Consider the following 27,682-nt stretch of genomic DNA (forward strand, 5'->3'; position numbering starts at 1 on the left):
TTCATTGTACTTTTGGAAATATAAATATATAAAAATATATATAAATATATAAAAATATATAAATGTGTGTATGTAAAAATATATATGTATGTATATACACATATACTTTTTTTTTTTGGTGGTACTTGGGTTCCTGGAAGCCCTCTACCTCCGGGCTACACTCCCAGACCTATTTTTTATATTTAATTTGGAAACAGGGTTTTTTAAGCCAGCGCGGCTGGCTTCAAACCTGCATGGTCCTCCGGTCTCCGCCTCCCAAGCACAGGGATTACAAGTGTGCACCACCATGCCCGGCCATATACTTCTTTATTCTTTATTTTTTAAGAAAGAGTTGAGGATTTAAAGAAAAAAAATACTTGCCCATTTTTGTCTGTGCTTATAGAGGGTTTCTTGTTCAGCTTTATTTGAAAATAATTAAGGTGTTGTGAGTGGCATTGAATTACTATGTGATAACACTAATATAATAATTTACAAGGTAATTGCAAAACAAACATATAGAAAGCACAATATAAATTATAAACATTGACTTTTATACCTATATTATAAAAATGTTAGTTTTAATATTTAAATTTTTTACCATGAACTACTAGTGCCTTATTGTTTTTCCAGACCCCATAATCCCTTAAAATAATGCTACTGGGTGTACATACAGCATTATAACTTGAACTTACCAAGTTAGAATACAACTTTTACTAGAAATACATTGTAATTCAAGTGGAATTATAACAGATTGATAGACTTATTTTTTTAGGGGGTGGTACTGGGATGGAACGCAGGGGTATTCTACCTCTGAGCAACACCCCCAGACCTATTTTATTCTTTTATTTTAAAACAGAGTCTCACTAAGTTGCACATGCCTCGCTAAGTTGCTGAGGCTGGCTTTGAACCTGTGATCCTCCTGTTTCAGCCTCTTGAGTACTGGGATTACAAGCGGGCGCCACTACACCTGGCTTAGACTTCTTTTTCTTCTTCTTCTTCTTCTTCTTCTTCTTATTATTATTATTATTATTATTATTGGTACTAGGGATGGAACCCAGGGGCTTTCTACCTCCAGACTATATTCCCAGACCTATTTTATACTTTATTTGGAAACAGGGTGTCACTAAGTTGCTGAGAGCCTCACTAAGTAGCTGAGGTTGGCTTTGAACCTGTCTGATCCTCCTGTCTCAGCCTCCCAAGCACTGAGATTAGAAGCGTGTGCCACCATGCCCAGCTAGTCTTATTTTTTACAAAATATCATCCTCTTAATTTTTATAGAGATACTTGTTGGCCCCAAATAATTGTTTCTTATAACTTCCTCAGTTTATCTTAAACCAACCTTATCAAAGGAAAATGAAATATAATTCAACCCTGCCTTTGCTATTATAATTGTAGTCGAAAGACTAAAACAGTGCTAATAAACTCTGTGTGTGTGTGTGTGTGTGTGTGTATTTGAGTTCAGGTATGTGTTTTTGCACCTACACTAAACTTAAAAACATCTTCCTTTATAAAAGTCTTTTTAGTATATTTTCTGCTAAATTATAGTTTGATTTATAAAGGAAGGTAATTTAGTATTATAAATATCACAATATCTAATCAAGACATCTACCTCTTCATATGTTTAGTGTTTTAGGAAAAAGACATTTGATTATTTCTGATGTTATATTTGAATTGGTGACATGTTTTTAAGCCTCTGAAATTATTTTCTCAATATTCTTTTACATTTCAGGAAGACTTTTTAGATCTAACAGTAGCAGTCAAAAATGTATTGGGTTTGGAAGATGCACTCTGGAACATGTATGTAGAAGAGGAAGTTTTTGACTGTGACAACCTGTACCACTGTGGAACTTGTGACCGGCTGGTTCAAGCAACAAAGGTAACAACTGCTGGATAAACTCTTTGTTTTTGGCAAATTACTGTTGTAAAGGAGACAGAATATATGTTTTTTATTCCTGCTATCAAGAAGCTTGCTGAACATTTCTTTCTGTTTTCTACTATGAAAATAGATGATTCTCTTTATTTTCTTAATATGCAGTTCTTTTATAACTCTGATAAATGTTCTTCATTCTAGCAAGGCCAAGGTACGGGCCCTCTCCCACTTGGAAAAACTTACCTTGTTAATTAAGGGCCTCAGCCCAGTACTTGTGGTTGTTTGTTTTTTCTGTATAGCAAAACAAAATATAAGATGAAAGACAGACAGTATTAAAGCCACTGATTTTTTTTTTTTTTTTGCAGTTTGAGCCAAGAGAGAAAAGCAAAGTAAATCAATATGTCAGTTAGCATAGAATTCTGCATTTCTTGCGTTTATTCATCATATTCATAAATATAGTCATTCCTATAGATGTAATTCAGAGTTATTCCATGAAGGAAGGGAAACCTTGACTAGAGTGAAATGAGCTTGGGAGGCAGAGACAGGAGGAGCGCACAGGTTCAAAGCCAGCCTCAGCTACTTGGTGAGGCTCTCAGCAACTTAGTGAGACAGTTTCCAAATAAAATAGAAAATAGGTCTGGGAGTACAGCCCAGAGGTAGAAAGCCCCTGGGTTCCACCCCCAGTACCACACAAAAATTTTTTTTAATTTTATTTATTTTTTATTTATTTTTTATTTTTTATTGAACATAAATGGTATACATTTAAACTATACTTGATGCCCTCTCCCCCCTCCCGCCCCTGTTTTCCCTTCCCCCCTCCCAGCAATAAAACAATGATTGTCCCGGGTAACCATGCCATATTCATAATTTTACACATATTCGGATGTAGACCCTCATTAATCAAGTTCAGTCTTCTCCCCTATCTTTCCATTCAAGCTTTGCTGGTATTTCCCCTCCATTACCTGGAGTACCACTGGTATCCTCTAGGTTCCCTAGTTTGGGCATATTAACAGAAACATATGTACCTTCTCCTTCTGTGCTTGGCTGATCTCGCTTAACATAATGCTCTCCAGGACTTTCCATCTTCTTACAAAAGTATGATTTTGTTCTTTATGGCTGAGTAGAATTCCATTGTGTGTATTTCCCAGAGTTTTGCAATCCATTCATCTGTTGATGGGGACCTGGGTTGGTTCCATATTTTGGCTATTACGAACTGTGCTGCTATGAACAAGGTATGCATATGTTGCTATGGTTCTCTGGATTCAACCCTTTTGGAAAAATACCCAGGAGTGGTAGAGCTGGATCGTATGGTGGATCTCTTCCTAGCTTTCTTAGGAATCTCCACACAGATGCCTTTTCAACAAGTGGTGCTGGGAGAACTGGCTAACCATTTGTAAAAAGATGAATCTAAACCCCTATATCTCACCATGCACAGGAATCAACTCAAAATGGATCAAAGACTTAGAAATTAGACCTAAGACTGAAGTTAGTAGAGGAGAGCATAGGTTCAACACTACAACATATTGGCACAGGCAGTAACTTTCTCAACAAAACCTCCAAATCTCAGGAAATTAAAGCAAGAATTAACATGTGGGATAACATCAAACTAAAAAGTTTCTTCTCATCAAAGGAAACCATCAACAACTTAAAGAGGAAGCCTACAGAAAGGGAAAAAAAAATTTTTAAAGAGTGAAATGAGACTTCCGGGAAGATGGCGACCGAGAAAAGCGGGGCTTAAGAGCCCCGCTAACAACCAGTCTCCATTACCATAAAATCAGCGCCTTTCATAGCCAGAAAACACCATCACCAGAGAAACAAAAAAATCACCAGGCTCCAGATTGAAAGCGGACTGAGAACAGAGCTCAGAGCCATAGAGGAGATACACCGGCCTCACGCCCGAGGACGCGGCAGCAGCGCTTTACTGCCGGCGGCAGCGGCGAATTCACCGGAAGGCTACAGCAAGCCGAGGTGAGCTGCTGCGGAATAGCCAGGCGGGATTTCTCGGCGCAGGGAGCATCTAAAGCTCCCAGTGGCTGAGCTCAGCACACGCTGCAGGGATTCAGAGTGGAACTCAAAACCAAGAAGAAATACGCCAGCCTCACGGCCGAGGGCATAGCAGTGGCGCCATATTGCCACCGGCGGCAGCCCAGCGAATTCACCGAGTCCAGTACAGCTACATCTGCGTACTCAACAACAGTGAGTCAAATTGCAGGCCCCAGAGGAGAAATCCCAGTACTGTACTCCCTGGGACTTGACCCTGTGGGGGAGTGGCGGTGGCAGAGATATCACACCATAGGAGAACGTGCAACCTGGCACCCCCCATAGTTTAAAGCAGCCTCTATCGACTCCCTGGGTCGGAGACTCTGTGATACAACCCAGTAAAGGAGTAGTGGGGTCTGAGATACTATAGACTCGAGATCCAGAGCACCTTAAGTGAAGCCGTAGTGACCCAGGGAAGAACCCAGAGAAGGCACAAACTTCCGAAATCATGGGAAAGAGGAATAACACTGAAACAATGAATGCCCACAACCCCACAACATCAGAACCCGATAAAACAGAAAATCAGAGATTTCTAGAAGATCAAATCAGGAAAATAACTGTAGAAATAATAGAGGTGCTTTGAAAAGAACTCAGAGAGAGCCAAAAAGAGATAAAGGATGCAATTGATGAATTAAAGGCCTCAATTCAAAGCACAAACAACCGATTAGACCACATGGAGAACAGAATCTCGCTCTTAGAAGATGATCATTCCAAAAATGAACACATAGTTTCTAATCTAGAAAAAAATATCCAACAGCAGGAATCTGACATTGAAGAAATATGGGCCCATTTTAAGAGAGCTAATCTAAGAATAATTGGAATAGAGGAGGGAAAAGAAAGTGAAACCAAAGGGATCAACAATCTCTTCAAGGAAGTATTAGCAGAAAATTTTCCAAACATAGAGCAAGAGGTTGATACACAGGTCCAGGAAACTTATAGAACTCCCTTTAGACAGGATCGGAGAAGAGGATCCCCACGCCACATAATTGTGAAAATGACCAATGTGGAAGCCAAGCAGAGAATCTTAAAGGCAACAAAAACAAAGGGTCAGGTGACATTCAGAGGCAAACCAATTAGAATCACTCCAGACTTCCCAAACCAAGTCATGAGAGCCAGAAGGGCTTGGAGTAACATATTCCAAACTCTGAAAGAAAACAACTTCCAGCCCAAAATTTCCTACCCAGCAAAACTTTCTATCAAATTAGATGGAGAAATAAGAAGCTTCCATGACAAACAGAAACTGAAGGAATTTATGTCTTCAAAACCAGCGCTAGAGAAAATACTCAAAGAGATTAACTACAAAGAAGAAATAGGTAACACACACCAGAACCAGAGAAACAAGATTTTCCATCCAACAGACAACTAAGATTGGTTATCTGTGGAGATTCATTATTTATGTTAGTCTTTTACCTATCTCTAAATTGTATTGTTTGCCTTTATTGTTGTTAATTTTTAGGATTTCTAGTTGGAATATTAATATACCTTCAGATATAGCATATACAATATTTTTTTATTTTTTAGGGAGTTTGTATACTCTTCTGTTGCCTGTGCCATTGAAATCATATCCAAGAAATAACTGCCAATTTCAATGTTGTGAGGTTTTATGACCCAGATTTTCTTCTAAAAGTTTATAGTCTTAAAATTTATATTTAGGTCTTTTATCTATTTTGAGTTAATATTTGTATATGGGATTAGGTAAGGGTCCAATTTTATTCTTTTCCATGTAATTATTATTTTTCAACAATATTTAGTTAAAAGATTATTATTTCCTCCACCAAATGTTCGTGGAAACCTTGTCAAAAATAACTTGACAATATAGGGAAGAATTTAGCTCTAGGCTTTTATTTAACTCCAATGGTTTATATATCTGCCTTTAGAACAGTACTACACTGTTTCAATTATTGTAGCTTTATATGGTTTGAAATCAGAAAATATATATCTTCTAGCTTTGTTCTTTTTCAAGATCATTTTGGGTATCTAGAATCCATATTCCATATTAGGATAGATTTTTTTCTGAAAAATAAATATATAAATATATGATAGTTTCATCTAAAAAAAATAGAAAAAATATTCTCTGGTAAGAAAGAAAGCAAAAAGAAATATTGAAATGTTATCTTTAAGTCATCAAAAGCTTGGTATCAGACAAATGAAACTGTTATGTGAGATTATCATTTTTAATTTTGGATAAATTGCTATAATACTAGATGTCAACCACTAAGCCAAGCATGGGAGGGAGGGATGGGGAGAGAATGGGGTGGGGTTCGGGTGGGGGCTGACTGGGTAATGTGTGCATGTATGTCTACAAAAGTTTGTATCCCACTATGATGTATGAATACAGTGCACCAATAAAAAATAAAAAAATAAAAAAATAAAAGAAAAATAAGAAAAAGAAAAAAAAAAAGAGTGAAATGAGAGACAGCTGCCATTTACTTTAATGAATACCTCCCCAGAATTTTTTTCCTGAATCATAAGTTTGCCCTTTCCAGCTCTTTTATAATAAGGCTATGATTTATCATGTCAGCATTTCAGCTTTGCTGAATATCAGCCCTACACTGCTGTTTTATCCCACTTTTGATGAAAGCTCTCTGTGCTTTCCTGGCTGAACCCTTTGGATCCAGGATAGTTTATGTACTTATTCTCACTGAGTAGTCTGGCATCTGGATAACTCTATTTACAGGGCAGATTTTATTCATTTGTTTATTTATTTAACTTTTGTGATTCTAGGGATTGAATCCAGGGAGATTCTACTTCTGAACTATACCTCCCAGCCCTATATTTCTTTTTTTTTCTTCTTCTTTCAGTACTGGGGATGGAACCCATAAGCATTTTTACCTCTAGGTTATACCCCTCCTCACCCAGACCTATTTTATCATTTTATTGGGAAACAGGATCTCACTAAGTTGCTGAGAGCCTCACTAGATTGCTGAGGCTGGGCTCAAAGCTGTGATCCTCCTGCCTCAGCCTTCCAAGTTCTGGAGTTACAGGTGTGTGCCACCATGCCCATTCACAGGACACACTTTAGAAATCTTCTGGCAGCCAGACATATTTACTTTTTGCCATTCTTCCCAAAATTGTGTTTTCTCACTATGAATTTTTTTTCTTATAATACTGAGGATTGAACTCGGGCACTGTACCAACAAGCTACATCACCAGCCCTATTTATTTACTTATTTATTTTTATTTTTTATTTTTTATTTTTTAGTGGTACTGGGGGTGGAACCCAGGGGCTTTTCTATCTCCAGGCTATACTTCCAGACCTATTTTATATTTTATTTGTAAACAGGGTCTCACTAAGTTGCTGAGAGCCTCACTAAGTAGCTGAGGCTGGCTTTGAACCTTTGTGATCCTCCTGTCTCAGACTCCCAAGTGCTGGGATTACAAGCGTGTGCTACCACACCCGACTCCTTTTTATTTTTTTTTTTTTGAGACAAAGTCTTAAGTTGCCCAGGCTGTCTTGAACTTGTGATCCTCTTGTATCAACCTGAGTAGCTGGGATTATAGGCCTGCACTGTAGTACTAGAAAGAATTGTTTTTAAGTGTATTTTTTGCATAGGTAATTTCCACCAAAAGCATTACCAATGCTAGTAAATTTCTAAGTACTAATTTATTAACATTAATATAAAATGCCTATGTAGATGATTTAGAAATAGCATTATGTCTGTGTATGTATAAATGCTTAATTTTGTGTGTGTGTGTGTGTGGTACTGGGGGTGGAACCCAGGGTCATTCTACCTCCAAGCTACACCCCCTGCTCTATTTTTTATTCTTTATATTGAAACTGGGTCTCACCAAGTAGCTGAGGCTGTCCGTGAACTGTGATCCTCCAGTCTCAGCCTCCTGTATGCTAGTATTACAAGTGTGTGCCACCATGCCAGGCTTTGTGTAAATTCTTAATGCAATTTCCATTTCTTCTTTGTGTGTGTGTGTGTGTGTGTGTGTGTGTGTGTGTGTGTGTGTGTGTGGTACTGGAGGTGGAACTCAGAGACATTCTACCTTCGAGCCACACCCCCAGCCCTATTGTTTTTTGTTTTTTGGTACTAAGGATGAAACCCAGGGGCATTCAACCTTCGAGCTATGCTCCCAGCCCTACTTTTATTCTTTATTTTGAAACAGTCTTACTGAGTTGCAAAGGGCCTCATTAAGTAGCTGAGGCTGTCCTCAAACCACAATCCTCCTGTCTCAGCCTTCTGAATGCTGGGATTACAAGGGTGCGCCACCACACCCGGCCCCCACCTGATTTTTTATTTTTATTTTGAAACAGAGTCTCACTAAGTTGCATAGGGCCTTGCTTAAGTAGCTGAGGCTGGTGGTGAACCGCGATCCTCCTATCTCAGCCTCCAAGGTACTGGGATTACAAAGTGTGCCACCACGCCTGGCTCACTTCCTGTCTTGTATGTGCCATCGCTGCAGCTCCCTGTCTCCTCCTGGCTCCGTGTACTTATGCCCAATTCAGCAGCTGCCCTGCTGCCTTCGCTTTTACCTGCAGGAGGACCTGTCCCACTCGGGGCGACGTGACAGGCTGTCCTTGAGCTCTGTAAGCTGAGCTCAGTCCATTAGTGGTTATTGAGCACTGTCCTAAGCTGCGACTACAGGGGACATATGTATGCACTTACTTCATGATGCCAGAGAGATGTAGCACCACTCATACAGCCGGCATTTATTGACAATTAGTGAACTACCAGCAAGTAAAATGAGCACCGATTTAGATAATACATAGCACTGATTTTGTATCTTGGAGGTAATAGAAGAAAATATAACAAAAACGGTACACCCTATAGCTATAGCTTTCACGGCAGGACTTAAAGCCAAGGTGAATTTTATACTCGTTAATGTTTCCATTTACTCTTAGCCTCTTATGAAACCCAAAGAGAGAATTACCATTCTTTATTTATTTTGTATTCCACCTTTGGTGTCACAACTACTATAAATCACTGTAAGTCTCAGTTTGGAAAGTCTTAGAAAGATACTTTTACAGTCTTAGTTTGGGGCTAAACTTATTTTGCACTTTAGTAATACAAAAAAATTTGCTAATAAGAACCTTTACTAAACAAACGCAGTTTTTATATTCCTAATATTGTTTTTAGTGGAATTTTTTGAGAGGGGGGGAGTGTGTGTGTGTGTGTGTGTGTGTGTGTGTGTGTGTTTTAGTTAGTTACTGGGAATTGAACCCAGGGATATTCTACCTTTAAGCTACACCCCCCCACCCAATATTATATTTTATTTTGACATAGAAACCAAGTCACAGAAGGCCTCATTAGGATGCTGAGGTGGCCTTGAGAAGGCCATTCTCCTGCCTCAGCCTCCAGCACTGGGGTTGCACTCATGCGCCACCAGACCTGTTTGGCACTTTTGAGTTGTGTCATCCTCATCACACTGGGGTTTCTGCATTCTGAGATGAGCTTTGGCACTGTCCCTAGCTGCAGACTTCTCAGCCATGCTATAGTTGAGTTACTGTTTTTGAAAATGCAGCATTAGAGTTTGAAAATCGACCATACTATTATATTGCTGGGACTTGTTGTGTGGTATGTGTGTGGTACTTGAGACTTAACCCAGGGACATTTCTACCTCCAAACTACACCCATTGTCCTATTTACTTTTCTTTATTTGAAACAGGGTCTCACTAAGTAGCTGAGGCTGACCTCGAACCCTCGATCCTCATCTCAGCCTCCCAAGTACTGGGATTACAAGCATGCATGACCACACCCAGCTTACTGGGACTTCTTAAGTGAATTTTTTGTACCCACTAGATTTGTAAGATTATTATTACTATCATTATTACTACTACATACTGAGAGCATTCTACCTCCAAGTTTTACCTCCAGCCATTTTATTTTTTATTTTGAAACAGGATCTCGCTAAATTTGCTGAGGCTGGGCTCCAACCTGTGATCATTTTTTCTCAGCCTCCCAAGTGCTGGGATTATAGACATGCCTCACTACTCCCAGCTGTAAAATTATTATTTCTGTACTGGTGATTGAACCCAGGGGCATTCTACCTCCAAGCTAAATTCCCAGCCTGTTTTATTTTTTCTTTTGAAATAGGGTCTTCCTAGGTTGCTGAGAATCTCACTGTATTGTTGAGACTGTCCTCAAACCTACCATCCTCCTGTCTTAACTTCACTATTAGGATGATAGGCATGTTCCACCATTCCCGGCTTTTAAAATTATTATTTTAAATATGTTTAGCAATGTTAGATTTAAATGATTATGGAATAATATATATGATAATTTTCCCTCCTCAAAGCATTAATCTAAGAGAGTTGGGGACAACTGATGCCTCTTAAATAAAGTAAGGAATTAAAATAACAACAACAAAAAAGTCTTCATCTGCCTTTTTTTTTTTTTTTGTGGTACTGGTGTAGAACCCAGGGGCTTTCTACCTCCGGGCTATACTCCCAGACCCATTTTATATTTTATTTGGAAACAGGGTCTCACTAAGTTGCTGAGAGCTTCACTAAGTAGCTGAGGCTGGCTTCGAATCTGTGTGGTTCTCCTGTCTCAGCCTCCCAAGTGCTGGGATTAAAAGCATGCGCCACCACCCCTAGCTTCTTTTCATTTTTAAAACAATAGATATTTTTTTGTGTGTGATACTGGGGGTTGAACCCAAATGTACTCTACTTCTGAGCTGCACCCCCAGCCATGTTTTCTTTTTTTTTTTTTTTAAATATTGAAACAGGGTCTCAATAAGTTGCCGAGATTCTCCTCATACCTGCGAACCTCCTGTCTCAGCTTCCCAAGTACTGGGGTTACAGGTGTGCACCCCCATGTCCAGCTCAATCAGTAGATCTTACCCACTAAGGACCTGTAATCTCTTGAAAGTCGAATGAAAACTGGATATTCTTCCTAGAAAAATACACACCTCATTTCAGAGGTTCAGAGCTCTAGTTGACTGATTAAGAGCTGTGTCTGTCGGGCAGAGTGCATCCAGGAGCAAGGCAGAAGGCCAGGCAGAGGCCAGAATAAACAGAGAGGGCGTGGTGAGCAGCTATCCCTTGCTCATCTAGTCATGTTGTAGAGCAGTGACGCTGAAGACCTAAAACTAACTTGTAGATTTTAGTTTTCAGCATAAATGAGTGATTCAATCCTTAGTCCACAAAACAGATGGAATTATTATTGAATCCAGGTAATGAGTTTATGGAATTAAAAGACATATTTCTCTTCAAACTGTGTCACAGGGTTTTTTTTTTTTTTTTTCCCTACCTTAAGTAACATTTATCCTCTCGTATAACTCTGCTTTATAAAAATCTTGTAAATTTTCTTTCAACAGTCTGCCAAATTGCGTAAGCTGCCTCCCTTTCTTACTGTGTCATTACTAAGATTTAATTTCGATTTTGTGAAGTGTGAACGCTACAAGGAAACTAGCTGTTATACCTTCCCTCTTCGGATCAATCTCAAGCCTTTCTGTGAACAGGTTTGAATTATTTTATTTTCAAATTCCTTCTTTTTCCCTCCAAAGATCGAACCCCTTATTGGCCCAGTTTTTAGTTATTGCAGTCTCTGAACCTTGGCCCTGTTAACACTTGGAGTTCCGTAGTCTTTGATGTGGCGGCCTGTCCCCTGCACTCTGGGATGTTTTCAGCTTCCCTCACCTCACCTCTTGCGGCTGCAGGTGTATCTCAGGGGTAGAATGCTTGCCTAGTATGTGCAAGACCCTCGATTCGATCCCTGGTACTATTAAAAAAATAAAATCGCTTGGCCTGTAGATACTAGATGATTGTAGCATCCTTGCTCACCCCCCCTCCCCCCGCCCCCAGTGTGGCAGCAAAACTGTGTTCAGATGTGGTCAGATGCCCATGTCCCCTGGGAGGGGATGGTAGTCAGAATTGCCCCAGACTATGGACTGAGAACTTCTGGTTTGTTTACAGTCCTTTTGAATGTCTAAAGTATGGATTTGTTCTCAGGTTTTTTTTTTAATTAAATATTTCTTGAAAATGTAATCAAGTTAAATTTTAAAAATAACTAGAAATGATCTTTTAGAAAAATTACCATTAATTGGTACCTTGCTATTTGGATCTAGTTTAAGTGTAATAATGAATTACATGTCAAAGTGAACAGGCGAAGGAATTTTGCTAGTTTAAGATTTATAATCCTTCAGACACAGAAAATATCTTAAGAGCAAGTTAATTATAAAATCAACCTACTTTATAAGCACTTTATATCATTATTATACATGCTAAGAGCAGAGTGATGAGACTGATGTGTCTCTTATTCCAAACCATTCCTATGTTTACTAAGAACAGTATTAAGTAGCTATTGAATTTCTATGTAAAAAGTAGTGTTTTTATAAATCTTTGTTTCATACTCTTCCTAGATGGGCCTTCCTCAGCTTTAAGTCTAGCTACTGAGCATTTTGGTCCTCAGTGTGTGAATTACCCATCAAGGGTCTAGTGTTCTCAGGATCTGAGTCTGTCACTGGCATAACACACTTTAATATGATAAATCTGAAACTTAAAAAAATTGTCGACCTGCCTAGGAAATCCGTATTAATTTTACTTTCAGATTTCTGTATTAATGTAAAGGAAGGTCACCTTGCATCTTTGTGTTTATCCCTCTGGTCTTTTGCCTAAACCAGACATTAAAATTGCTGCATACTAAAAAAGTATAGTATTTTAAGCAAATACATTCCTCAAATAAGTGTCATTCTCTAGGTGGTGCCTATGTACATGTTTACATTGTAGGTGACATTGGTGAAGCTTAGACGTCAGACTTGGAGGGAGTTTATGTCCTGTGGTTCACACCTGTAAATGTGAAAACTTTTTCTTCTGTGCCAGAAAACTACAGTATCTCTTAATCTGATATAATTGTATTTGTTTTGTTTTTAATTTCCACTGTAAAAGTTTATCTTTGGGGTCACATGTGATTACAGAGCATATTAATTATAGAAATGGTTGACCGTAGAATTGATAAAGCAAGAAAGAACCTCATTGTTCCACTAAATTGCCTCTGAACATGACAGCTGGTGGTCACAGCTGTCAAGCTCCTGTCCTGTGCAGAGGACTGTCGTGTCACATGGTGAGAGTGTGGCTTTGAATTTGAACTTGATGACAGCCTGATTAGAAGACAGGACAGTTGTGACAGATAAAGAGCACGTGTATTGAGCAGCATGAGAGCCAATACGAGTCGATTTCCCTCGTTAGAACCCTTGGCACAGTCCTCTTGTCACTGTCGCTTGTGTAATCTTAGCCAAAGTGTATGACAAAGCTTTTTTCAGATACATGTGTTCATGTTTCAGGAAGAGGCAGAAATTGATTAGTATAGTGTGATCAGTAGATCAAGGAATTTAAAAATTTTAAATTTAAAGATTTAAATTTATCTCTACTCTTAGATAATAATGATAACTAGTGAAGTTCTTATTTCAGTAGTTGAAATTCTCTTTTCTCTCTGATATATCTTAACATATGTGTAAGCTGTATCAGTGTTTATGTTTCTGTTTCTTCCAGAGTGAATTGGATGATTTAGAATATATATATGACCTCTTCTCAGTCATTATACACAAAGGTGGCTGCTATGGTGGGCACTACCATGTATATATTAAAGATGTTGATCATCTGGGAAACTGGCAGTTTAAAGTAAGTATAGAAATCTATTTAAAAATATCTTTACAAATTATTTCCTTTAACATTCCTATTACAGTTTTTGTTCATGATCTTTTGCCATTTATTTTATACCCAAATGTAGAAAATGTCATTGGCATTGAAAGTTAATACTTTTTTTTTTTTTTTTTTGCAGTACCAGGGATGGAACCTAGGGGCTTTGTACCTCTGAGCTATACCCCCAGCCCTATTTTTTGCTCTCTATTTATTTTTGAAACAGGGTCTCACTGAGTTGCGAAGGGCCTCACTAAGTAGCTAAGGCTCTCCGCAAACCGTGATCCTCCAGTCTCCGCCTCCTAAATTCTGGGATTGCAAGCATGTGCCACAATGCCCAGCTCCAGTTATTATTTCTAAATAATTTAGCTTGTACAGAAACATTGCCAGGATAGTACGAATACCTCCTTACATCTTTTATCTAGATTATCAGTTGCTAACATATTCCCACACCTGTGCATATGCACACAAAGACACATTATTAACATTATTGTTATCATTTGAAAATAAGTCAAAGACATCAGGCCCCTAGGCTCCTAAATACTTTTGTGGACACCCACTAAAAACAAGAATATTCTGTTACATAAGTATAGATCAAGCAGGAACTTTCAATATTGATATACTACTCTTATGTAATATATAATTATATTCAGATTCTACCAGTTGTCCAATCCATACTCTTTATGAAAATGTTTCCCTCATTTTAGTGTCAAGTCCAAGATCATGTGTTATATTTAGTTATCTATCTCTTAAGTCTTTCCTAATCTAGAACCATTTCTCCTCTTCCTGTAATGTAACAAACAGCATCTTCCTGTTACTGGCAGCAATTGAATTTTTTCCAACAGATAAAATAAACATTGATTTGATAATGCACTAAACAGATTTTGTATCCTGCCTATTATAAGTGAAAACGTAATAAAAACAATAAATAGAGTGCTTATAGCTTTCACAGGATTTAAAACCAGGGTGAATTTTGTTATTTAATGTGACTGCAGTATCATGTCTTTTGTGTAGCTCTTTGAAACAGTGCTTGCTGACTGAAAAACATTTGAAACAACACATCACAAAACATCAACAGCGAGAGACTTAAGTCCTCCTAAAATGGTTTTCTATAAATAGTGTGAAAATATTTTCTTTTTCCAACTTGGAAAAAGTCCCCATTACCATCAACTGAATAATCCATTTTTCCACCAACTACTATGCCAGTTCTGCGAATTGTTCACTTAGGCATGAGTCTGTTTTTCTTTTTTTTTTTCTGTTCTATTGCTCTTTTTTCCTACTCCTGACAAATACACATTGTTCATTTCCATAGCTTAATGATAAGGCATGACCTCTGGCAGGGCGGATCATTCTATGTTTTACTTTCCAGGAATGGCATGCCAGTCCTGGTTTTCATCCTTCTCTGTACTTTTCTAGAGTCGCCTTGACAGTATGCTCACATGTACATCTGTGTATATGCTCACATATTGGAGTTTTGAATATTTTGAACAAAATATGTCTTCACACCTTTTTTTTCGGTACTGGGGATGGAACTCATGGGCATTCTACCAAGCTACACCCCCAGCCCTATATTTTATTCTTTATTTTGAAACAGGGTCTCACTAAGTTGTAGAGGGCCTCACTAAGTAGCTGAGGCTGGCCTCAAACCCACATCCTACTGTCTCAGCCTCTCGAATGCTGGGATTACAAGATGAATGCTAGGATTACAAGCATGTGCCACCACGCCTGGCTTGTCTTCATACTTTTTAAAGTTCCTTTAGTGGGCTTTTTTTTTTTTAAGTTTTGTAAATTATCAGTAAAAGAAACTTGCAGAAGATCTGGGCAAAAGTACTAAATGGAGTCTAGATCCTATGAAATAATAATGTATTTCACATCAACCCTGAACCCTCAACTAAGTATCTTTTGTGTGTGTGTGTGTGTCTGGGAATGGAACCCAGGAGCATTCTACCTCCGAGCTACACCTCCAGCCCTATTTTTTATTTTTTATTTATTTATTTTTCTAATATGAACTTTCTTTTTCACTATTGGTCAACTTTATTTTTTTAACAATTTTTTTATTGAACATAAATAGTATACATTTACACTATATTTGGTGCCCTCTCCCCCCCGCCCCCGTTTTCCCTTCCCCCCTCCCACCAATGGTTGTCCAGGTTAACCATGTCTTATTCATAATTTTACACATGTTCAGGTGTAGACCCTCATTAATCAAGACCGGCCTTCCTCCTCTCCTATCTTACCATCCAAACTTAGCTAATATTTCCCCTTCAATATCTGAAGTCCCACTGGTATCCTTTGTGTTTCCTAGTTTGGGCATATTAGAGGAAACATATGTATCTTCTCCTTCTGTGCTTGGCTGATCTCACTTAACATAATGTTCTCCAGGGCTTTCCATCTTCTTGCAAATGATATAATTTTGTTCTTCTTTATGGCTGAATAGAATTCCATTGTGTGTATTTCCCACAGTTTTGCTATCCATTCATCTGTTGATGGTGATCTGGGCTGGTTCCATATTTTTGCTATTACAAATTGTGCTGCTATGAACATAGGTATGCATATGTTGCTGTAGTTCCCTGAATTCAACCCCTTTGGAAAGATACCCAGGAGTGGTATAGCTGGATCATATGGTGGATCTATTCCCACCTTTCTTAGGAATCTCCACACAGATCTCCATAGTGGTTGAACTAGTTTGCATTCCCACCAACAGTGTAAAAGAGTTCCTCTTTCCCCACATCCTCCCCAGCATTTGTTGTTGTTTGATTTCTTTATGCTTGCTACTCTGACTGGGGTTAGATGGAATCTCAGTGTAGTTTTGATTTGCATCTCCCTGATGGCCAGTGATGAAGAACATCTTTTCATGTATCTATTAGCCCTTTGTATCTCTTCTTTTGTGAAGTGTCTATTTAGTTCATTTGCCCATTTCTTGATTGGGTTGTTTGTTTTGCTAGTGTAGAGTCTTTTGAGCTCTTTGTATACTCTGGATATTAGCCCCCTATCAGAATGGTGGCTGGTAAAGATCCTTTCCCATTCTGTAGGCTTCCTCTTTAGGTTATTGATAGTTTCCTTTGATGAGAAGAAACTTTTTAGTTTGATGTTATCCCACTTGTTTATTCTTGCTTTAATTTCCTGAGCTTTGGAGGTTTTGTTGAGAAAGTTATCAGTGGCTTTTCTTTATGCCAACAACGAATCCACAATGAAAGAAACAAAAACAACAATTCCATTCACTATAACCTCAAAACCAATAAAATACCTAGGAATAAACCTAACTCAAGATGTAAAAGACCTCTACAACAAAAACTATAAAACATTAAAGAAAGAAATTGAAGAAGACCTTGGAAGATGGAAAGATCTCCCATGCTCATGGATAGGCAGAATAAATATCATCAAAATGGCCATTCTGCCAAAACTGATCTATAGGTTCAATGCAATTCCCATTAAAATGCCAGTGACATTCTTCAGAGACCTAGAACAATCAATCATGAACTTCATATGGAGAAAGAAAAGACCTAGAATAGCCAAAGCAATTCTCAATAACAAGAAACACGCAGGAGGCATTACAATCCCAGACTTCAAACTATACTATAGAGCAATAGTAGTAAAAACAGCATGGTACTGGCACAAAAACAGATATACTGACCAGTGGATTAGAATAGAAGATACAGAAACAAACCCACACATCTTTAGTCAATGAATCTTTGACAAAGGGGCCAAACACATACGCTGGAGAAAAGACAGCCTTTTCAACAAGTGGTGCTGGGAGAACTGGCTAACCATTTGTAAAAAGATGAATCTAAACCCCTATATCTCACCAAACACAGGAATCAACTCAAGATGGATCAAAGACTTAGAAATTAGACCTGAGACTGTGAAGTTAGTAGAGGAGAGCATAGGTTCAACACTACAACATATTGGCACAGGCAGTAACTTTCTCAACAAAACCTCCAAAGCTCAGGAAATTTTTTATTTTTTGAAACCGGGTCTCACTGAGTTGCAGAGGGCCTCACTAAGTAGCTGAGGCTGTCCACAAACTGCGATCCTCCTGTCTCAGCCTCTCAAATGCTGGGATTACAAGCGTGTGCCACCACGCCCGGCTTCAGCTAAGTTTCTAATATTAAAATAAACACAGCAAAACATCTGTGTGTAAGTCACAGTCCATGATGCTAGAATGCAAAATACTTGGAGCATAGCCTCCTGATTATTAAATAGTTATACTGCTGCCATGAACAGTTGCTACCCATGGGGTGACATGGCTGCCTGGTGCCAGTGATACCCACGAAGCAGAATCCTTTTTTTGACACTTGTCTTGCTTTATAAAACATCACATCTGTATTTCTGACTTTCTTTCTATTGTATTTATATTTGTAATATATTGAGATGCGCGTGCGCGCGCACGCACACACACACACACACACACACACACACACACACACACACACACGGTCTATGAAGTTTGGATATGAAAAATGTCAGACTATGTTCTACCAGGAAAATGTTTACTAGGGAGGTACTTTGTGTTTTTGAACTGTTAGCAGCTGGGTATTGAAGTGCAGTTATCTTTAGCATATACTTTTTTAATAATCAGTGATCTTGTGTGTATGTGTGTGGTACTGGGAATTAGACCCAGAAGTATTCTGTGTCCGAGATTCACCCCCAATCCCTTTTTTTATTATCATTTTGAAACAGTCTTGCTAAGTTGCTGAGGCTGGCCTCAAACCTGCGATCCTCCTGTCTCAGCCTTCCAAGTACTGGGATTACAGGTGTGCACTGCCAGGCCTGGCCTTTGCCTTCTCTTTCTTTCACTAACCTTTCTGCAGTGGCTACAGTCTAGTTCTGGGTCCAGAAAGCTGTGCAAGCCTCACTTGGAAGCTCTGAGCCACACTTGCCAAGACAGCGGCCTGCGGCACACCTTCCCATTCCCAATTTAACAAAGTGAAGCACTCTAATTCTTTGTGTTATTAGAGGAAGTGTTCCCCTTCACCCAGTAACCAGGTCGAGGCAAGCCAGTCTACTGCCCTTTATCATGGGGTAGGTTACTTTCTCGATCATACTCATAGTGAATGTGCAGCCCCTTGGGAGTTCCAGTTTTTGCTGGATTCTGTCATGATGGTATAATAAAAACTATACAGAATTCCTCAGTGTCCATAGGGAGTCATCTGTCAGTATCCAGCACCCACCCGATTCCAGAATCGCGAATGCTCAAGTCCCTTTTATTAAATGGCATAGTATTTGTGTGTAACCTATGCACATTCTGCTGTATACCTTAAGTCATTTCTAAATTGTGTATGATACCCAATACGATGTAAATACTCAGCAAATAGTTGCTATACTGTATTGTTTTAGTAATAATGACAAGGAAAAGAGTTTATACATGATCAGTACAGATATATTTTTTCTGAATATTTGAATCTACAGTTGGTTGAATTCACAAATGCGAAACCCACAGATAGAGAAAGCCAGCTGCATTTACTGCCCTCAATTCCAGTTCCTGGCACAGAGAGTTTTTTGGGACTTCCCAATAGAAATATTTTTTGTTATTCACAATATGCCCTTTTATCTTACAGAATTGAAACTATAGCAGTCACTCTTAGATGCTTCAAGATGGGGCATGGTTGCCAAAGGAACCAACCTCATGACTTGAGAAGGTTACAACTTACACCTTCTGACCTTAGGGAAGGGAGGAGAGACAGGGGATTGAATTCAGTCCCAGTGGACAGGGATTTAATCAGTGCCACCACAATGAAGCTTCAGTGAAAACTCTTGAGAATCAGGGTCTAGGGAGTTTTCATGCTGGTAAACACGGGGATGCTGGGAAGGTGGCCACCCTGACCTCTGGGGGATGGAGGCTTTTGCACTCAGGACCCTTCTGGACCTTACCCTGGGGGCCTCTTCATCTTTATAATAAGCTGTCATATAAGTTTCTGAGTTCTTTGAATTGCTCCAGGAAATTATAAAACTGAATTAAATTTTGCAGGAACCCTAAAATTTGTAGTTGATCAGGCAGAAGTGCAGGTTACACAGAGACCCCATTTATGGGCTGTGATTGAAGTGGGGCTAGTCTTACAGGACTCAGACCTATAGGGTCTCTTGAGAGGGCATAGTTAGTGCCAGAATTGAATGGAATTTTAGGACATTCAATTGATGTCAGAGAACTGGATAGTTTATTGTTGTTTGGAAAACCCCCTGCTTTGGGTAGTCTTTAGACTTTCTCTTTCAAACCCTGTCATATAGCCGGGCGTGGTGGCGCACGCTTGTAATCCCCGCACTTGGGAGGCAGAGACAGGAGGATCGCGCAGGTTCGAAGCCAGCCACACTGGCTTAAGAGACCCTGTTTCCAAATAAAAGGCATACAAATAGGTCTGGGAGTGTAGCCCGGAGGTAGAAGGGTTTCCAGCAACCCCAGTACCACCAAAAAAACCCAACCCCCCAAAAAAAACCAAATCCTGTCATATAGGAGCATCTGAATGGAAGCTCAGCATCAGTGAGGTTGGTGTGCTCGTCCTTTCAGGCTGCAATAACACAGTTCCTCAGACTGGGTAACTTACAAGCAATACAAGTCCATTGCGCACAGTTCTGGGGCACCCCTCTTCCGGGAGTGGAGTAAAGGCTCCAGCAGGTCCTGTTCCTGTGGAGCTCACTGTCACAAAGATGGGCCCTTCTTGCTGTGTCCCCAACTGGCAGACGTGGCAAGCAAGCTCCCTCAGGCCGCTCTTATAAGAGGGCTCCGCTCGCAGGACCGCGTCATCTCCTGAGGCCTCCTCTCAGGCATTCAGGGTGAAGTTTCCACATATAAATGTCAGGCAACCCTTTCAGCCCATAACGGTTGGGAAGCTAGAAGCCTCGATTCTCTATTTTCTACCTGGATTCTCATTTTACTTCTCGACCTCTGAGTTTTCCCGATGCTCCTGTGAACTCAAGTGCGTGTTTAAAAAGATGTTTTATTTATTTTGTTTGTACTTCAACACTTTTAGTAACTTTGTAGCAGCATGGTTAGGCATGCTCTGTCATACTCCTTTATTTACTTTTGTCTGTCTTGTGTTAATTTTTTAGATCTATTTGTAGTTGGGGTTTTAATTCAGTTAAAAATACTTTTTTATAAACAGAGACTCCAAAGCAATGACTGAGGGAGATTAGGGAAGGGAGGAGAGGGGATGAAGTCATTCATAATACTATGAATGCATACAAATCTACCAATTCCAATCTCAGACACTTGGAACCCAGGAGAAAGAGGGGGAGGGCACCGAGAGCTGACACTCTGTGCCCAGTATGGTGTGTAATTACAGTGCACCAGATTAAAAAAAAAATACTTTTGCAAGATGGCATATATGAAAAAGTATAATGAAAATTGCTTACCAGGGAAGTTTTGAAATTTCTTCAATACTAATATAAAATAGAATATAAACTTTTTGAATGATCAGGAAACGGAAGGGAACGCTTAAGCTGAGCCTGCATAGGCCAGTACAAGCAAGTGGGAACATATTGGATGAAGACCAGAAAATATTTTGAACTGAATGATAATGAAAACCCAGCACATCAAATTATGTAGGACACAGCCAAAGCGGTACCCAGCTAGAAAATGTCAGTACTGTGTGTAGGGGGCTAGAAAGCTACAAACTTCATTTGTTTCGTTATTTCAATGTGCAGATAAAGCCAGAGAATAAGTTAATTTGTCCAGAATGACTCAACAAAACCTAAACTCAGTCTGCCACATTGCAAAGTATATTTAGATTATGTTTTTTAGCCTTCAGGTTTTCCAGTGGAATAGACATTTCTATTTCGTTGACTTCTCTTAAAGGACTTATGATAGAAATCTTTTATTGCTTTCCTTCCTAGGAGGAAAAAAGAAAGCAAGATATGAATTTGAAAGCTCTTCAGAATGAAGAAGATATTGACGATCCATTGATGATTCTAAAAGCAATCTTGTTACAGGTAGAGTATGTGTATGTCTGTGTGGGCTTTATATGAGGACATCAGAGACACTGGTTTAGGACATATCCTAATATGAAAAATGTCTTCATTTGACTTTAATCATCTTTTAAAGTCCTCTCTCCAGATACAATCATGTTGTTAAGTATGACAGATTAAATATTCAAACCTGTGAATTTTGGAAATTTAATGCAGCCTGTGATAGCCACCTCTTACCCCTTTTTAGAACTAGTGTATACTTTGCAATAAAGGATAAGACATTAATTGTCTTACTTAAGTAATGCATCCCAAATTCATAAGTAATAACAGGAATTTATCAAGCCTCAGGATACTCCGAATGGTTAAACCGTGGTGCACAGAAAGTAGCCGGGCACGGTGGCACCTGCCCGTGATCCCCAGACAGGGCATCACATCTTCAAAGCCAGCATCAGCAATTAGAAAGACCCTGCTTCCAAATAAGAAATAAAATTGGTCTGGGGTATAATTCAGAGGTAGAAGCCTGTGAGTCCAATTTCCAGCACCAAAAAAAAAAAAAAAAAAGGAAAAAAAGGAAAAAAGAATAACAAAATTCAGGTTTTGTAAACTGAGGCTCAAGTTCCTTTTTAAAAGATTTTTACAACTTTTATAATGTTTTCATAATTATGATTAATACATGTTTATGATCTGGGATATGTTTAATTCAACATTATGCTGTTGATCTCTCTGAATTTGTGTTGTAATTATATCTTAATAGATTTTCTTAAGTGACTTTGTATTTTTTTCATAAGGAGGAGAATAATCTAATTCCTGTTGATCTGCTGGGCCAGAAACTCTTGAAAAAGATAGGAATATCTTGGAACAAGAAGTACAGAAAACTGCATGGACCACTGCGAAAGGTGATACCCGGCGTCAGCATAGGCAGTCTTAGTCTCGGGAAGTTTTGTCATAATCCTAACAACATGAATTTCTCTGCCAAAGGGTATTTAAAATACTGAAAATAAAGTCAGTATTTTTTTTAGTGGTGATAATTCACCTAGGTTACGTATTAAATATTACTTTTTTTTTTTTTTTTTGGTGGCACTGGGGTTCCTGGAAGCTCTTCTACCTCCGGGCTACACTCCCAGACCTATTTTTTATATTTTTATTTAGAAACAGGGTCTCTTAAGCCAGCACAGCTGGCTTTGAACCTGCGCGATCCTCCTGTCTTTGCCTCCCAAGCGCGGGGATTACAGGCGTGCGCCACCACACCTGGCTAAATATTACTTTTTTAAATTACTTATCAAGAAGGAAGCAAAAGAGGCTGTGTACAGTGGTGCACACCTGTAATCTCAGTATCCTAATGAGCCTAGGACAGGAGGGTTGCTGGTTCAAGGCCAGTCTCAGCAACTTAGTAAGACACTCAACGACCTCAAAATAAAATAATTAAAAAAAAATCTATCTGGAGATGTAGCTCCTAGGTAGAATGGATTCCATCCCCAGTACCAAAAAAATAAAAATTATAAAAAAAGAAATAAAGGAAAAGAAGATATGGCTCCTACTCACAATGACAAAAAAAAAGTATCGTTACCCTAAAGCTCCAACTTAGAATAAACGTGATCACCTGGTTTTCTAGGCTCTAAGATGCCAAACTTGATATTGCCAGAAAGAAGAGAGAACACGTGACTGAAAATGAACAAGCCAAGAGTCGAACATCAGTGCACATTTTGAGGCTGTTTCATGTAGGACCCAGGCACTTACCCACTCCAGTAGGTGTTTAAAGTACTAGAGATGGAAGCCAGGGCATTCCACCTCTGAGCTACACCCCCAGCCCTATTGTTTTTCTTTTATTCTTTATTTTGAAACAGGGTCTCACTAAGTTGTGGAGGGCCTCACTCAGTAGCTGAGGCTGGCCATGAACCTGCGATCCTCCTGTCTCAGCCTCCCAAATACTGGGATTACTAACGTTCACCACCACGCCTAGGCTTAAGCACATCTTTCAATTAAACCACCCCTAAAAAATCAGTTTTCACATAATTTTAGAAAATTATGTTGTTTAGGGAATTTGTCTTTTTATCTGTGGTATTCAAATACATTGACATCAATTTGTTCAATTTCCCATATTATCCTTTTATTGTCTATAGAGCTTGGAGTTATTTTATAACTTTATTTTTTATATAAATAATTTGTTTTCTTGCCTTGTTTTCATCAGTCTCCCTAGGGATTATCAAGTTTACTTTCACAAATGAGCCTCTGATGGGATGAGGTAGAATTCTACTGATTTTCTCTACTGCTTATCGGTTTTCTGTCTCCTGGATTTTGGTTCTGATTTTTTAATTCCTTCTACTTCCTGGCCTTTGATTTGATCATCTCTTTATAGCTTCTTGGGTTTTTGTTTCTGGTTTTGAATCTTCTTTCTAATTCATGTTTAAAAGCCATACATTTCTTTCTAGTCAGTAATTTAGCTGCGGCTGTATTTGGCGTGCTTTTATTATCATTCACTCGAAAATATAATTTCCCTTTGTGATTCTTCCTTTGACTCATGAGTTCTTTGAAAGAGTATTGCTTAGTGTTCAAATATTTAGAGATTTTTACTTTTTTATGTCTTTAGATTGACTAGATTAGTACCATTGCATGTTAAGGACATACGCCATATGTATTTTTATTTTGAATATATGAGACTTATTTCAGAGCTCAGAATATGCTTTGTCTTCCTGAGTGTTCGGTGTTCATTGTAGAAGTCTCTTTCTGTGGTTTTTGGGTATATCATAAATGTCAGCTAGGTCAAATTGGTTATGTTCTTTATTTCAACTCTGTCCTTACTAATTTTTTGTCTTTTGTTGTTATCAATTACGGGAAGAGGCATTTTAAAACCCTCTTCATCGATTATGGAAAGAGAAATTTTTTTAAACTTTAATGCGCCACCACTCCCGGCTCAAAAGAAGAATTTTAAAAACTAGCTGAACATGATGGTGACATACCTGTAGTTCCAGCTACTTGGGAGGGTGAGGCAAGAGGATTTCTTGAACCAGGAGTTTGAGACCACCCTCGGCAATATAGTGAGACTCTGTTGCGAAGGAAGGAAGGAAGGAAGGAAAGAAGGGAGGGAGGGAGGGAGGGAGGGAGGACTCATTCCCAACTGTAATTGTGGGTTTGTCCCTTTCATCTTTAGTTTTGATGATTTGGGCTTTGTATATCTTGAATCTATACTATTAGGTACATAGACATTTAAGATTTTTATGACTATCTGATAGAAAATGTCCTTATTTATCTCTGCTAATATTTCTTTCTTGAAATCTATCTTGTTTGGTATTAATGTAGGTACACAAGCTTTCTTGTGCAAGTGTGTCTTAGTATGACATTGGTTTTTGTTTATTTTGGAAAATATAGAGTTTTTTTGTTTGTTTGTTTTATGTTTTTGCGGGTCCGGGGATGGAACCCAGGGGTATTCAACCTCCGAGCTACACCCCCTGCCCTATTTTTTATTCTTTATTTTGAAACTGGGTCTCACTGAGTTGCAGAGAACCTCACTAAGTAGCTGAGGCTGTCCGCGAACCGCAATCCTCCGGGTCTCAGCCTCCCAAATGCTGGGATTACAAGCGTGCGCCACCACGCCTGGCTGCAAAATATAGTTTTTAACAGATTTGTACCTTTATAAGAGGGATCAAATTTATTGGCATGAGGTTATTTAAAATAGCACCATATTATTTTTTTAATGTCTGCAGGATCTAAAGTCATGCTCTTTTTTTCATGTCTGGTATTGATATTTGTACCAATTAGTTTTCTTTTTCATTGGTTTGGCTAGGGACTCATCATGCTCAGTAAACTTTTTTTTAAAAGTGTGTATAATACTAGGGATTGAAGCCAGGGGAACTCTACCTTTTAACTACATCATCAGCCCTGTTTGATTTTTTATTTTGAACTAGGGTCTCACTGAGTTACTGACAGCCTCACTAAGTTGCTGAGACTGGCCACGAACCTGCGATGCTCATGTCTCAGCCTCCCAAGTACTAGAAGTACAGGCGTGCACCACCATGCCTGGCTATTTGTTTAATTTTGTAGTGATCTCTAGATAATACATAAGTGTATATCATTAACTATAAATTAACATACCATTCTAAATATAATCTAAGACACTTATAATGGTGTAATTCCATTTCTATTCCTTTCTATTATTGTCTTTATTTTACCATTATAAATAATATAAATCTCACTCTATGTTATTGATTTTGCTTTAATACTTAAATGACTTTTAAGAAATTAAGAGCCGGGCATGGTGGGCACGCTTGTAATCCCCTAGCTTGGGAGGCGGAGCCAGGAGGATCGCACAGGTTCGAATCCAGCCACGCTGGCTTAAGAGACCCTGTTTCCAAATTAAAAAGTATAAAAATAGGTCTGGGAGCATAGCCCGGAGGTAGAAGGGTTTCCAGGAACCCCAGTACCACAAAAAGAAAGAAATTAAGAAAAATAGTGTTTTATATTTATTCTTAGAACTTTCCTCATCAGTTCCTGGAATCCAGAACTGCTAGTGGATAATACACTCAGCTTTTTGTTTTTGTCTATCTGAAAATCTTTATTTTTGCCTTCATTTTTAAGTAATTTATTACTTGGCTTAGAATTCTAGGTAGATAGTTTTCTTGTTTTTCTCCTAGCATTTTAAAGATGTCATTCCACTGGGTGTGGTGGCGCATGCATGTAATCCCAGCATTTGGGAGACGGAGACCAGATGGAGACCAGATGATCACGGTTCAAGGACAGCCTCAGCTACTTAGTGAGGCCCTTTGTAACTCAGTGAGATCCTGTTTGAAAAAGAAAATAAATAAATAAATAAATAAATAGACAAATGCCAGGCCTGGTGGTGCATACTTGTAGTCCCCACACTTGGGAGGCTGAGACAAGAGGATTGCACAGGTTTGAAGCCAGCCTCAGCTACTTAGTGAGGCTCTCAGCAACTTAGTGACACCCTTTTTCCAAATAAAAATATAAAAATAGGTCTGGGATTATAGCCAGGAAATAGAAAGCCTCTGGGTTCCACCCCTAGTAGCACCAAAAATAAATAAAGAAAAGAAGAAAAGTAAAGAGACTAAAAAGTAGGGTTGAGAGTGTAGCTTGGAGGTGCAGTGTCCCTGGTTTCCATCCCCAATACCTAAATAAATAAATAAATATGCCATTCCATTGTATTTTGGCTTCCATTGTTTTGGATGAGAAGTCAACTGTCATATTTTTATTTTGTTTTCTTGAATATAATGTCATTTTCTCTGTCTCTTTTAAGATTTTATCTTTGGTTTTTCAACACTTCAGTGTTAATGTGTTATAGATATGGTGTTCCTTATAATTATTTGCATTATATTTGTTAAGTTTTTTAGATGTTGGTCTGAAGTCTTTAACTTTGAAAAAAATTAGCCATATTTTTGCCATTTTACTTTCTGCCCAATTATCTCTTCTCTTTTGAGAGCTCTGTATACATAGAGATGACACTGATACTTATCTCCACACAGGTCTTAGATGTTCTCAGGTGTCTGATATTGTTCTGTTTCTTCAGGCTCCTCCCTTTCCTACTTCCATGTAGAAAATTTCCATTGACCTGTTTTTAGAGTGACAATTTTTTCTTCTGCTGAGTCAGTCTTCTGTTGAGCCTAACTGCTAAGCTTTCTGTTTCAGATATTATTTTATTTCAGTAGAATTTCTGCTTAATTCTTTATTTAGCGTAGCCATTTCTCTGCTGAAATTGTCCATATCCCACTCGTTTTGTGTACCTTTTTCTGTAAATTCTCCTTTCTTTTTGCTATATTAGGGACCAAACCCAGGGCCTCCAGATGCCTGGCAAGCACTCTGATGCTGAGATTTACCTCCATTCTCTGTTCCTGTAGATTCTTTAATAAATGTATATCAGCTGTTTTCTAATATAATATGTAGGTAATTCTTACTCTTTCTGTTGACTTTTTCTCTTATGAATCGACCATTCCATCTCTTCAATAAGAATCATACTGGCCTGTCTGTTGCGTGCCATATATTCTTTTTTATATCATAGTTGTATATATTTATGGAGTAAAAAGTAGCTATGATTTGTGAATACGATGTGGAATAAGGAACTCAAGTAGCATCTGTCATGTTAAATGCCACTTCCTGCGGTGGGACATTTACTTTTTGGGGTTTTTGGTTTTTTGGGTTTTGTTTTTGTTTTTGTTTTTTTGGTACTAGGGATTGAATCCAGAAGCATTCTACCTCCTAGTTATACCCCAGCTCATTTTATTTTTTATTTTGAAACAGGATCTCACTAAGTTTCTGAGGCTGGCCTCAAACCCCTGATCCTCCTGTCTTAGCCTCCTAAG

The 27,682-nt window shown here is 38.6% G+C and overlaps 1 protein-coding gene across 5 annotated transcripts in view; it reads left to right on the plus strand.

Moving 5' to 3' along the window:
- The window catches only part of USP40 (ubiquitin specific peptidase 40), a gene marked incomplete at both ends in the record, with an annotated part of 94,633 nt that overhangs the window by 8,887 nt on the left and 58,064 nt on the right, over positions 1–27,682 (plus strand). For 3 of the 5 annotated variants that reach the window (XM_080690306.1, XM_080690307.1, XM_080690309.1), the window contains 5 exons: positions 1,709–1,855; positions 11,156–11,299; positions 13,329–13,457; positions 21,303–21,398; positions 22,163–22,270. In XM_080690306.1, coding sequence (XP_080546432.1) covers positions 1,709–1,855; positions 11,156–11,299; positions 13,329–13,457; positions 21,303–21,398; positions 22,163–22,270 — 624 coding nt within the window. The remainder of the gene's footprint in view (positions 1–1,708; positions 1,856–11,155; positions 11,300–13,328; positions 13,458–21,302; positions 21,399–22,162; positions 22,271–27,682) is intronic. The other 2 variants (XM_080690308.1, XM_080690310.1) reach the window with 2 other exon arrangements.

Source organism: Muscardinus avellanarius (genome assembly GCF_963383645.1).
Source record: "Muscardinus avellanarius genome assembly, chromosome: 2".
NCBI classification, from domain to species: Eukaryota; Metazoa; Chordata; class Mammalia; order Rodentia; family Gliridae; genus Muscardinus; species Muscardinus avellanarius.